This window comes from Parasteatoda tepidariorum, chromosome 2 (genome assembly GCF_043381705.1).
Source record: "Parasteatoda tepidariorum isolate YZ-2023 chromosome 2, CAS_Ptep_4.0, whole genome shotgun sequence".
Taxonomy (NCBI): Eukaryota; Metazoa; Arthropoda; class Arachnida; order Araneae; family Theridiidae; genus Parasteatoda; species Parasteatoda tepidariorum.
The window spans coordinates 92,492,899-92,507,759 of NC_092205.1; the positions used below are offsets into that span (position 1 = coordinate 92,492,899).

At 28.6% G+C, this 14,861-nt stretch overlaps 1 protein-coding gene across 1 annotated transcript in view; it reads right to left on the bottom strand.

Annotated features, from left to right (window-relative positions):
* The window catches only part of LOC107445026 (uncharacterized), a 31,323-nt gene extending 19,143 nt beyond the window's left edge, over window positions 1–12,180 (bottom strand). The window contains exons 1-7 of the mRNA XM_071177926.1: window positions 12,102–12,180; window positions 9,634–9,748; window positions 6,911–7,032; window positions 4,971–5,037; window positions 3,702–3,749; window positions 1,151–1,285; window positions 230–330 (exon numbers count right to left, since the gene is read on the bottom strand). Of these exons, the coding sequence (XP_071034027.1) occupies window positions 230–330; window positions 1,151–1,285; window positions 3,702–3,749; window positions 4,971–5,037; window positions 6,911–7,032; window positions 9,634–9,747 (587 nt within the window). The 5' untranslated portion in view covers window position 9,748; window positions 12,102–12,180. The remainder of the gene's footprint in view (window positions 1–229; window positions 331–1,150; window positions 1,286–3,701; window positions 3,750–4,970; window positions 5,038–6,910; window positions 7,033–9,633; window positions 9,749–12,101) is intronic.
* Between the last annotated feature and the right edge of the window lie 2,681 nt (window positions 12,181–14,861).

Here is a 14,861-nt window from a genome sequence, read left to right on the forward strand (position 1 = left end):
GCGGCTTCAGTTCCTTGAGATTATTTATTTAACATTTTATGATAACATTTTAATTCATAAATGTATAAGAGAGAGAAAATTTTCAATTATTCTCTGAACTTTGACTTAAGGAGAATATAATCAGGAAAATATATTCTCTTCACATCTCTACTTAGCGTTTAAAGAGATTAAACTCACTCATAGACAGATCTAAAAAATGATAAGAACTCTAAACACAATAGATAGTTACCGGTTAACATCTTCAATTTTAACAAAAGGGGCTCTTATCTTTTGAACATCATTATTCGGTGAAGAAAACTTGCTTTGAACATCTTTCACTATTGATCTCTCCTAAAAATAAAATTTAAAAAATTAATAAATAAAATATTACATCATTAATAATGAATTAAATAACAGATACAATACGAGAAACAAATTAAAAAAAGATGTGATTAAAATGTTTAACAACTTTTTTAAATATATAGAACCAAAATAAAATAATCAAATATAAATAACATCCAACTTTTAAAAATTTAGAAGAAATTACTTAAAATACAAAAGATTTCATGAGATTCAAATCCTTGTGTAAATTCATCCTTAAGAATAGAAATATTATATCACAAAATACCTACAATTTTTCCTTTTTGTTATTTTATTCTAATAAAAACGTATGATTATATAAACGTATGATTATATAAACATCAGATGATTATATAAACATCAGATGATTATATAAACATCAGATTTAATAATAATCAGATTTTTTAATAATAATCAATAATAAAAAGTTTAATCAATTTTTTCATAAAAAAAAAAGTTGAAAAACTATAGCTTGATTTTAAAGATAAAATAAGCAAAACTACAATGTTTATGTAGTTCAAAAATATTACAAACAGTATCATTAAAATTTTAAGACAAATTGAAATTGTTCCTGTTTCACTAACCAAGTAATAATTAATTATCAAATAATGTAAAAACTGAATTCATAGAATTAATGAGATAAACTATAAAAAAAAAATTCTATATTTTGAACAACGCATGGCACATCATTTTAAAATGGTACATTGATATGAGAATATATTTTATAATAAATTTGTTGAAATGGAAAAATGTAATTAAATAACTACTTCGCTTTTCATTTTATAATAAAAAAGATTAAAAATAAACAAACCTGATTGCTTGATACTTTCTTTGTACCATATAAGTTTTTGATTTTCTTTAGATATGACTGAACTTTATCAATGTGATATACTTTTACCCCATATTGCTTACACACTGCAAGAGTATCAGTGGTCCCGTGTTTCTTCTAAAAACAAAGAGAATCATTTGCTAGACATTTTTTATAGACAAATTAGATCCAAGCTATTATATTTACTACATTTCTTCTAAAAACAGAAATCATTTGCTAGACATTTTTCATAGACAAATTAGATCAAGCTATTATATTTACTATGTAAATAGTAAAAGTTTTTAAATTTAAAAAATGAGACACCGAATAAATCAAAATAACAATAAAAATCATTAGGCTAAACCATTATGAAATTTTCAGAGGAAAAAAAACTATTTTTACACAGTTTCAAAATATATTTTTAGCAAGGGCATTTTTTTTAAGTCCTATAAATGTGATAGCCTTTGCTTCTTTAAATAAGATAGTCTTTGCACATGCATTCAAAAAAGAAAAAAATATTTTAATGATGCTACAGGCAATCCTTTCACTCAATTAAAAAACAATCAGGATAGAGTATTAACAGAATCAGTTTCACAACTGATGTTTGAATAGCTAAACCTATTATGCAATTTGAGCAGTTCTAGCTATGTGTCCGAAATGTGCAATAAACAAAAAACAGGGTTCAAAGCCAAAAAGAAATGTTTTTCCGGACTTCCCTGGGTTTCCCAAGTAAATATACATAGAACTCTATTTTTTTTAAAAATAAAGTTTGTAAACAAACTTATAGAACATTTTCAAAAACATATTATAGCAATCAATGTAAAAGTGAGGCTATTTAGAATTCGCAGGAAGCAGATTTTCCAGGTACTTGAGCTCAGACTTCTATTTTACCTTATTTTCTGTATAAAGTGACGTGACAAACATAAAAGTTTATCAAAATCAACACTTTAAAAAATCCTTTTTGACTGTTAATCCTACTTTAATACTGAAAATCTCTGTTTTCTATATTACCCTAAAGATATTTTATGAATTAAACAGAAAAGAAACATATCACATTTGGCTCCTTCTGTTAAATTTTCATTAAGTTTTGAATTGTTGATTCAATCATGTATACTTTATGTAAAAATTACTAAACTGAGAAATTTATTATGTACCTAAAAAAGAAACTTTGAATAAGAAGTCTATACAATTTAAAAACTCAATATTTTATAATAATTAGTAATCGGAATCAATACTTTTTTAATCAAATAATCAAAAAATATATATAAAAAATATAAATTTGGGAAAAAATAACTTGTAAGTAACTAAACATTTTTGTGAAAAGTTTATTAGTATAACTCTCAATTCCCCATTTTGATAATTTTGTGATCAGTGAATTCTTAATATCAATTATTTTTAAATAAAATGATAAAGATATCAAGTAAGTAAATTTTTTGAAATGAATTTAAATCATTCAAGATTTGTTACTNTGGGTAGCCATATCTATATAAAAAATATAATTTTGGGAAAAAATAACTTGTAAGTAACTAAACATTTTTGTGAAAAGTTGATTAGTATAACTCTCAATTCCCCATTTCGATAATTTTGTGATCAGTGAATTCTTAATATCAATTATTTTTAAATAAAATGATAAAGATATCAAGTAAGTAAATTTTTTGAAATGAATTTAAATCATTCAAGATTTGTTACTTAACATAAGAATAACAATGATATACTCGATAAGTGAAGGAGCCCTCAGTTCTCAACCCAGGTGAAAAACAAGAGTTTTGATTAGTAAGCAGTCCCAAAATTCAAACATTGCGGTTACTGATCCATAAATAAAAGGGTACACTAACACCACAGGCTTTCTAGCAACGAGATGGTAATGGGTTGACGCATCAGCTCAAAAAAAAGAGGATAACTTTTCTTCTTTTTTTAAGAAAAGCCAATTTCATGTTGCCCCTACAATCGCCGAAAATTCAGATTTTCAGATTGATTTGAGAGGACAGAAGATGCAACCAGAACACAAATCATCCGTAAAATGTTAGAAAGTGCTCCATTAAAGTTTTTAAAACATTGTTCTTAGAGTATAAGATTGAAGTTTCGATTTATTCAAATCATACAGATCCAATTGCTGCATCTAGTCTCCAGAAATGTAAAAGCATAACAGAAGAATCTTAATAATCTATAAATTGTTTGTTCAGCAATTAAATTTAATATTTTTTAATTATCATTATGCACAACGAAAAACAAAAGCTTGAAAAATCACATTTTTTCCAAGACTTGATAAAGGGGGATTCCATGATATTTTAGACAAAATTACAGTTTTTCCGGACGTTTTCCTGTTTTTTTTGCTGTTAAACCTTATTTTCCTGGTATTTCCCAGAACGTACAAACCCTGATTATACCAGGAATCTCACTGAATGAGCATGTTATTTTTTTTTGTTTCCTAATGTCACTATTGTTATGAATTTATAATATACCTATAAAAAGCATTTAAATAAAATTAAATTCATTTAAAAAATATATATATATATGTTTTTTTTAAAAAAAAAATAGTGTAAATTAAACTTACTACTATTTGTTGAGACTTTTGAAGCAGAACTTTTCCACGAGATTGAGACTGAAAAAAATAAAGTAAGAAAGGAAATTTATTGAAACATCTTTATTTAATAAAGAATAACAAATAGACAATAATTAATATCAATTTCATTAAACTACATATAAATCCATGTGGTTTAATAAAGGCAATTTTGGTAGCTACTGTTGTAAATTTCCACCTGGTTGCAAAAATCTCTACATTTTGATATGTCATAACTTGCCGCAAATTCCAACTCAAGCATTTCATTTAATTACTTGTTGACTCAATCTATTAGCGAGGATTCTACCGTGGCTGGGTGTGGTTTCCTTAGATTTGTACATGGGTGAATTGGAATATTCTATATAGGGCCAATATCGGAAAAATAAAGACGCTTTGAACCATTATCAATTTTGGCCTAAGTTATCTTGCAGCTAGGGAGGTAACAAACTAAGATTAACCAAACTTTATTTTCCTTAAAAATTTGTGAATATGATACAGTATGTCCTATTTTTAAATCATGCGTGTATGCTACAAGTAAATAAAAATTACATCGAACATGAAGCAAGCCACAAAGATCGTGTTAATTACATATCACAACTTATGACTTGCAAATTGAAATGCAACTTGTTTCGTAAATCGAAACACTTTAATAATGCATATCACATTGCATTACTCTTTGATTAGTTTAATGCAAAACACAATCTGCAATTTTTCATTTTTATGCAAAAATCAATGTGTAAATTGGTGATGCGATTAGTGTTTAAATGAGTAATTTAAATTAGGATAACTATATGTAACTCATAAATCAAATTGATACGAATCGCAAACATAATTCTGAAATCTCTCTTATGCTAGTTGCAAAGCGTAATTCTTAAATCCTTTTCAAACTAATCCCAATGCATGATTCGTAAATCACTTGAATGAAAATTGTGATGCAGGTTTATTTAAGTATTTACAAGTTTTTTAAACTTAAGTTCGTATTATATTTAAAATTAAAGATCACAAAAAACATTCTTAACTCTTAGTTAATGCTTTTAAATAACAACTCAAAACTATCTATTTTTGTTCAATAAATATATACTAAGAGTATTCTATTAAAAAAAAATTAATTGAATCTTTTGCCACCTTTCTCAATGGGACTATGGTATACTAATAGGGGTGAGTCCTAATCCTAAAAAGAGTTATGATAAACACTAAAGATGTCTATAACATATTATGGAAATTTGTTTATATATTACAGTATTTTCAAACAATATTACATACCAATGGAACTGCTTTTCGATCAATAACTTGAGAGTTTGTATACTCAGGTGAACCAAGGTCCATTGAACTACAAAATTAAATAAATAAGTTACACTTCAACACAAAAAAAGAAATTGATTTGTTATGCACCTGAAGATATTTTTCAAAACTTTTTTTCTGGGAAAAATTGGTGAAAATGATTATAAATATGGTATTTGGATTATACTTGTGTTTGCAAAGAAGGAACAGAGGTTTCAACTTAATATCTTAATTTTTTTTTTTTTTTTAAGTGCAAGTGCTGGAATAAATGTGTAAAGAATTTCACTACACTAATGTTGAGGCAACTAAAAGTTTTTAAGGTTAAGGATTAGTATTAAATTTTCATATTAACTTTGAAGCTATACACAAGTTTCATCCATATTTAGTTTAAGTGTGATTGCAAGATATAAATTTGCAAGGAATAAACTATACTAATCTATTTCAAGGTGAAAAAATTGCCCGGATGCAGTTTTTTTTTCTTTCTCAATTTATCTACATTTTCCAGATAAATTCAGAATGCTCAAATCAATTTTGAAGCAATGCCCAGAATCTTGGTATTTGGGTACGAGACTAGGATTCTTAGAGAAGTCTTGTTTTGAATAGAGCCCGGGAAAGTAAACTCTGAAGCTTCATGAAAAAAATATGCTTGTCGCATGTGAATAGTTTTAATATTGTGGTGAATTTAATTTTAAAGATATATGCATTCATTATAGTTGTTCATCTGCTTAAATAATGATTAAGATTGGCATAATTGTAAGATATTATGATGGAAAGAATTAAGATACACATTTTATATTATAACAAATGCAATTTTAAACAATTCAGAAACAAAATAAAGAGCAATCGAAATATGCCTTAAAAATATATTGGAAAATTTTTTTTTACCAAAAAACACATTTTCAAGTGGGAACAAGAACAGAAAATAAACGTATTTTAATAATTCCTACCCATAAGCGTTCAGGGATCTTGTGGAAAACCTGTTCTCGGAATTTAAAAAAAAATTCAAGATTAAAATGGATGGTTGACAGAATGTAAACAATAACAAGCTTCCTAAAATCGGAAGAAATTTAGAAGACTTCTGGAGTATCCCTCCGCTTATGTTATGTGTTAACAGGCTTAATATTCCAGGAAGTTTATTGTGACGTGTTTAAATTTGTGCTTTATTTTACCATTCATCATTCATTTTGCCATTTTCTATAATTTATGAATTCTAACAGGTCGCAAGCCTAAAAAAATTTAACAAATACCACAGCATAGATAAAGTGCAAGGTTTGCCGTGTTTCAAGAGTTATTCCTTATTTAGCTACATTTGTATAAAAAAGCACCATTTCTTATTTTTTGGGTAGCTTCATAGCTAGCTTGCGGAGTTTTCCAAATTCATTTGTTGATTGTTTAGTTGAAAGTTAAATTGCAAAAAAAAACATTGTATAGAAAACACTACAAGTATAATAAAACTGGATTGCGTGATTTTTCAAGCTTAGGCATACAAATCAGTCAGAAACAGTATCCCGGAAGTCTTGAGACGAATTTTGATCCCAAGCACCATCTGCGCTTAGCTTTACACGGTCAACCATCCATAAGGGAGCCGGGATAGCCTGGTTGGTAGGGCACTGGGCTCATGCCCAAGAGGTTGTGGGTTTGATCCCCGCCGGCCAGAGACTCCCCGTTAAGTAAATGGTGACTGATCTGTTGAGACACAAAGTTCTCTATGTTCCCATAACAAATCACACTTCAGGGGGTACTGATTCAGGAGTTTCCTTGTCTTCTGAATTGGCTCAAAATTACAACCCAAAATTGGGTCGGCTGCTCAACGACGGTTATATATAAAAAAAATATTAAAAAACCAACCATAAGGCTAACTAAGAATTTATTTTTGGCACGTTGAGAATAAAAACTAATTCCCTAAAAAAGAAGATACTTACTAATCAGAAAGCATTTGTGGGCTATGACATGGTGAGTTAAGTGTCGTTGGTACCCAAGGTTTACACTGCATAGACTTATTGGATACAACAAAGGTAGCATCTTTACAATGGAAAGCTTCTCTCTGGAAGCGAAAAAAAAGAGAAATATTTTCAAAAGCAGGACTAGCAAAATTTTTCATAATCATTGATTAAAAATTAACAGATATTTTTGATACAGTATAATTTATAACTACAGTCGTCCCCACTTAATTGCATATCGGATAATCGAATAACTCGCATATATACGAATAAAATTTAATGGAACCAAATCATTTTACAAGATGGGTAGCCATATCTTTCAACAAAAAATAAGCACTTTTCAAGCACTCAAAAAATATTTTTAAGCACTATATACATTAACAAAATGCAAAATAACTCTACATGATCATGATAAAATAACTAGTTTCTGAATAGATTGTGGTTGAATGAATTATGAAAGCGTTGAATAGAACAATGAGAAAATTATGCTTTTGCATAATACGTGGCAAAAATCGACACGGTAAAGAAAGAAAATCTTATTTTGGAAAAGGGAAAATTAAGCACTTTTTAAAAACACCCAATGAAAAATGCACCTTTATTTTTAAAAACATTATACACCCTGTATATGGACCTAATGTTACATTTCCTCATTTAAATGGATATTTGTTATTTCTAGTCCTCGCTTAATTGCATAAAGAAAATGTACTGAAATGGAAAATAAATTGTTTATTTTTAAGAAATGTTTCAATCACTAGAATTGATTTTCCGTTCTTCAGTTATGAATACAATAGGTGGTCACTTCAATAGGGACGTCCTGTTCATTTGTTGCTCTAAACAGGTGTTAAGGATATAGTTTAAGAATTAATTTAATCTCGTTGGCAGTTTATACATTGAAGTAAACAAAGTGGGGGTTTCCCCCTCTTTAACTTACTTCACTCACACATTAAAAAAGGTACGTAGTAATTTGTTGCACAATCAAGACTTGTAGTCCTCTCTTGGTGCACTATTAGCTTCAAAAACCTAACACACTAGTGTACAGTGTGTCTTTCTATAAAGTAGTGCAATCATTGCTTATTCCAGTGAACAATTCTCATTCAGTTGTACAATGAGTTCGAAAAGTAATGATTGATTTGAATTAATAGGAGGGGGGGAATCAATCCTGGAAACAATAAAAATCTCAAACTCAAATAGCGAATAAATTTTGGAATTTCTTGAGTTTTAAGAATTAAAACAAAAAAAAACTGAAGTATTTGAAAAGAATACACAAGTCATAGTAGACACAGAAAGAGAAAATCAAATTTCGATAAATTGACAAAATTAACAGGTATAAAAACAGCCTTCAATTATAGATTCTTTCGGAAGAAATATAATACTACTTACTATAGAACCTATATTATGTTTTTCATTAGCATAGATTAAATTTCACTTAACTTTAAATGACATTTACATTTTATGGTACTAACATAGACAGCTTTAAATACAATTGTTTATTGATAATAAAATTGAGTTTACTTAATTAAAACACTATACTATGCATAAAATACCATTAAAAGGTAAAATTTTGCAAAAATTAAGAATTTAAGATTCAATAATACACTACCCTTTTAATTGAATAACCCGCTTAATTGAAAAAAGTTGGCTAGGATCAATGGTAATCGTTTCTGTGGGGCTGACTATGATATGAAATAATGAGAGAATATATATATATTAACTATCATTTGATGTTCAAAATAGAGAAATAAAGGGGATTAAACTTGGATAGAAGTGACTTTAGAACTATGCAAATTTTTTTCATTAACTGTATGTAAAATAATGTGCTGTATACAGGTTTCAATCATACCCTAGTCAGTTTTGAGTTCAAATCTTTTTATTTTTATGAAAACGTATTGCTAGGTTGACAGCTAAAAAGGATGCTGTGCCTAGAACACCAATTTTTATATAAGTGTTCAAACAATTACCATAACTGCCATCAACTTGTCTAAATGTTTGGATTATTTATTAGTTAACCTTCCGTGTAAGAAGCCTATCACTAAAAAATTTGTACACCCCTACAATAAGGTACATGTATTAAGAGTTTTGTAAATTTAACTATTTATATTAACAACTTTTATAACCACTATTATTGACATTAACTTGTGCACATACTTAATTTTGAATAATTAGGTATATTCATAATTTTTCTCGTTATATAGTTTGTGTTTCTATGTTTAAGTTAAATGATCTCAGACTTTTTTAACTAGTAAGCCAAACTTATTTTGCTCCTATCTGTAGAAGAATTTGATATGCATGAGTCCAACATGGACAAGTCTCGCAGTGGTCGCTTAAAGACATGGTTCTCAGTAGAACACTGAAGTCAAGCATTACTGGTTGCGATCAGAAAGGGGGTAGGTGACCACTTTAATCAGTCCGCGTAGGGACAGAGGGCGTGCGGTATTGGTCCTCGTTAAGTTGTTCTAGTGCTCGACTTCATTGCAGGTCAGCAGGATACCAAAGCAGGGGGATATTGCTATGGCATGTCTTCAGATCACCCTCAGGTGCAGCTCTAGTGCGACATTGATAATGTACCTACCAACCAACATGGACTAAACCCCATAGAGTGAGTAGGCTAACAGCATTAAGCTGTAAACTTGAGTTTGATAGAGTGAACTAGTTGGTTGCCAAATGTAGCCAATTTAGATTATTTATATTAGAAAGAAAGCACTTACAGCACCAAGCCACTTTAAGTCATTCAGAAGATTTTTCTCAACTTCAGGAGAACAACCAATTATATCAAGAAAGAATTTCTTCTTATAAAATGGATTGCTGCTGACAGACTTCATGCTGGAGAAATAAAATAAAATTATAAATTTATAAGTTAATACAACGAGATCAAATTAACATCAAACTATCAACAAACACATAGAAACATCTTTGCTACCATATTATATATATATATATATATANCCAACACATATTGTGCGGCCCGCCAACTTCTTATTCAGGCTGATCGGTCTCAGTTTTCCCATTAAAATGTAAGCAAATTGTTTTATAATCCTTCTGTTCCATTGTTTTATAATTAATAATTCAACTATTAATTGTTATTGTATAAGGGGTAAGAGGTTATTGTTCAACTTCTTCAAAATGCGGCCCGCCAGGTGATCAGTGACCGGAATTCTGGCCCGTGGCCTCTTTGCAGTTGGTCAGCCCTGATATATATATTCAAATATATACAGGGGCTGTCTGGGTTTTTTTTGAGAGGTACCTATTTTGTGAAAATTTAGACTTAATTTGTGAATTTTAAAAATTATAATAAAAATTCAGCACAAAAATATGGTAAAATAGGAAAATATTTTCAAAAATATTCAATAATTTTCACAAATATGTTTAAAGTATTTTGTGAAGTCTTTTCTAAAATTGAATTTGTGAAAGTACCGCTAAACGGCAGTAAATTTGCCCTGAACAGACCCCTGATATAATATGAATAAAAAAAATCTAATTTATTTGATTTAAATCAGATTTTTTTTTACGTATATATTTATCAGCTAAATTATTTGATAAAATGTAAACAGTATTTAATATTATTTACAAACAATAATATATTAATATAAATAATATTTCTAATCAAATTGTTTCACAAGATATTGTTTAATTATTACTAATTAATCACACTTTTTTATTCCAAGGGAGAACGTTATGCAATATGTGGCTTTCAAAATCTGATAAAATTACAATACATGATTAATGAGTTCAATCAATATGAATATCAAAAACATGAGAAGAAAAATTGAGAGAATTTAATTATAAATAGCAATGGTGATTCATAAATAACTTAATTGCAAATCGCAATGGGTTTGTTCTTTGTAAACTTTACTACTACAAATCATAAAGAGTCAATCATAATAAAATGATCAGTACTTGTAAAATAAACACTACAAGATCACAAAATGGCAGACATTTTGATAGCAGATGCAGGTAACTTTTTTTTTCTTTTCCCCCTTCAATAAGAATAATAATCCATAGAATATTTAACAAAAATTAAATTCGATGAAGTATAAATATTTATTCAAAATATATTTATTTTTCAGGAGCCTTAACTGTTTTACAAAATTTTGTTAAGTTTGGTGAATCCAGATATTAAAATATTTTATTTTATAACCGCAGTTGAACAGCCGACCCAATTCTGGGTTAATGACTGCCAATGTTCAACTCTCTATCCTTGTAATTTTGATCCTAATCCAGAAGACAAGGGAGCTCCTAGATCAGTACTCTCAGAGGTATTAATTTGTTATGGGAATTTGTGACCCTGATAGATTTAACATGCACCAGTCACCATTTAATACAAGGGGATTCTTCGACCAGTTATATTTGAACTCCAATTCTCACAAACAAGAGTCCAACACCCTACTAACCAGGCTATCTCGGCCCCAGATATTAAAATATATAAATTTTTTTCTTCAAAATCGTAGACTCAAGCACCAGCAAGAGGATATTTCGATCTGTCGCGCCAACTACAATCGCCAAGGTGCCAAACAGATTTTAAACTTGCAAATTTGTTCTAAAAAAAACATGTAGATGTTTGCCCGGAGCTAGCTACATGTTATACCATTAGAGTTGATCCCTTTCTGTGATGTTTTTTCAGTTTCTCACGGGCCGCTTCCCAGACTTGGCGATTATTCTGCCACAGATCAAGAAATGGAAATCTCCCCAGCAGCTACAGAAGCAATTAAACTTCAGAATAAAAATCTGTTTTTATCAACTCTGTGTTCTGATTGCATCGAGTTAAATATCAGTCTGTACAATACTAATTAATAGTATCTAATTTAATTAATTTAGTTATATTTCTAAAATGTGATGCATTTTCTTTTAATCTTAATTTAGAAGCACTTCTAGACTGCTGTGCTAATACCTATTTTCAAATCGAAGTTTTACTCATAAATGTAAAACGCGTATGGTATTGAGAATCTTTTGCAAAACATGAAAAATAAGTATTTTATTTTCCTAAAGCTTAACAAAATCTAAGATTAATTGGCCAAATTATTGTTAAAATTGAAAAGAATTTTAAGTGGCTTTCGACAAAGTTACTAGGATATATTTTAATTTTTAAGAAGTGAGTGCGTATGATTTTAATTTCCGGTAGCGCACTCAGTAAATCCTGTGATAACACTGTGAATATAACAGCCAAATATTGGTTTACTTATTTCTGCATAATTCAACTCTTAAATAAGTATAAAACACTTTATTCAAAAACTGTAAAGTACTGAGAATGCTGTATAACAAAGTAATCACACACACTTAATATGCACTTACATAAACTTTTAATTTTTCAGTCACTCTACATTTGCTTAGTCATAAACATTCACTAAAAAAACATCATTTCAAGACGTCTAACCTAAGAAACACGTTTATCTTAAAGTTATTATAGATTCTACATTAAATTTAAGAATATAATTTTCCATGACAATGCTATAATTGCAAAAACAAAATACTCCAAATTATGAAAACACACGCAAATCGTTACACTAAAAAAAAACACTCAAATTTTCAGAACAAAAATTTGGTTTGAAGCGGGAAAATCAACAGATAAAAAAATAAGAAGGAAACGAGCTATAGAGATTTAATGGCAACAACTTCGCTTGGATGTTGACAGAAGGTTACACTCGTTTCTCTAGGTTTACAAAGCTATGTGAATGCGCATGCGCTTAAAATTTTTAGCCAGAATATTTTTTTGACTCCTCTGACGTACGTACAGTGCGCTAAAAAAACGGTCAACTTTCAATCTAATGATTGGATCTCTACGTTCTATGACTCAATTGCTTAAGGGGGTAACCTCAAATATGATAAATAATTAGTGATGACGATATTTCAAGTTACGAAAAACACGTAAAAAGCACTTTTCAAAAAAACATACATTTTCTTTTCAAGAAACACAGATCGCAATCGGATAAATATGGTCCCCATAATTTGGTCAGGAAACCGATCCAAAGCTTAAACCCTTTTATGTTAATTTCGATTTACTCATATTTCACCATGTTTGAAATTTAAAATTTTTGCACGATTTCATTATGAAATTTGTTTGTCCAAAGATAATTCCGTGCTAAAAATAAATTTTAGTAAATATTTAATATTTTTTATTATTTTATTTAATAACGTATGTAAATTTTCACGGCAAAAAATATGAAATTTTGACGAAATGTGGTGAAGCTATTGGTTGTATATAAAATAATTTGCAATTTATAGAACATATTTTAACTATAAATAATTTAGTTTTATGTTGTTTAAAGGCAAATACATTCAAAAATCATTATTACATGTAAAGTAAGTCATTCTCAGAACAGCCCGTTTGGGGCCAGAGGAACTATGGAGATTAAAGTTACACTATTTAAACGAATTCGTTACCAAAACGGTCATGATCAGCCATGCGCCCTCCCACCTTTATTTTCCAGACCCATAGTTTAGAAGTTGGGTGGGCTTCAAACTACTATTTAGTATTACAACACAATTACTCAGCGCCTTAACGATTGAGCCATCACGATTCATGCATAAATATAATAGAATATTTGCTCTATCAATAGAAATTTTTAAAAAAAATCGATTTTTCTTAATATTTCCTAATCAAAATTAATTTATTTTTCATTAGATATCTAACTGACAAATTGGGCCATTGTCATTACATATCCATGAAAACATTTAGCTTAAATGGAAACAACTGTGTGATTTTACTTTTTCTGATAGTTTGTACTTATTTTAGTACTATAGGTATACCTTTTTAGTTTTATAGAAATATTCAGTATATTAAGAATTATTAAAGCATTTTATTACTCACTTGATTGTTATACGTAAAAAAAAAAAAAAGNAATGAGGTTTTTTGCAAAATATTTTCTAATTATTTATTAATATTTTCGCTGGAAAGGTTAATATTTGCCTTATTTTCTTTCCTTGGAAAAAGGTTTCAGCTTTATATTTCTGCTGACCTTATCATGACAACGAACAAAAATGAAAATATTAAGGTTTGCCATTTGCTTATTTTTTAGCCTAAGTAACAATGTTTTTTAAAAAAGCTTTAAAAATCATTTAGTTTTCCTTTTAGGAAAAAAGGTTGGAAATTGCAATATTTTTGCTTTATTGAAAAAAGGTTTTTACTGCAAACCTTTTCGTGACAATGAAAATAAAGTTAAAACACAACGTTGTCGTAAGGTTACATGCTTTCTGGGACACTATTTAAACGAATTCGTTACCAAAATGGTCATGATCAGACATGCGCCCTCCCACCTTTACTTTCCAGATTTTCCAGCACAATTACTCAGCGCCTTAACGATTGAGCCATCACGATTCATGTATAAATATAATGGAATATTTTCTCTATTAATAGAAATTATCCGGCTAAATTATCCGTATAATTAATAGAAATTTTTCTTAATATTTCCTAATCAAAATTAATTCATTTTTCATTTGATATCTAACTGACAAATTGGGCCATTGTCATTACATATCCATGAAAACATTAAGCCTAAATGGAAACAACTGTGTGATTTTACTTTTTCTGATAGTTTGTAATAATTAAGTACTTATTTTAATACTATAGGTATACCTTTTTAGTTCTATAGAAATATTCAGTACTTAAGCTATTGTTTTAAAATAATATTAAGAATTATTAAAGCATTTTATTACTCTCTTGATTGTTATACGTAAAAAAAAAAAAGATCAAACAGACATCATTTAAATAAGAAAAAAAAATCCAATTTAAATATAAATAAAATTTTCATTTTATTTATTCATTTATTTTTAAATCATAATTTTTGCCAACTCTTACTGTAATATAAAATATTTTATCATAGGGTTAAAATTGTTTGATTAGGTATTTTTCGTGTAAAATTTAAAAGAAAATCGAATATAAAATCTTAATTACAGAACAAAATAGCTAATTACAATAATTTCAATATTTTGACAAAGCTTC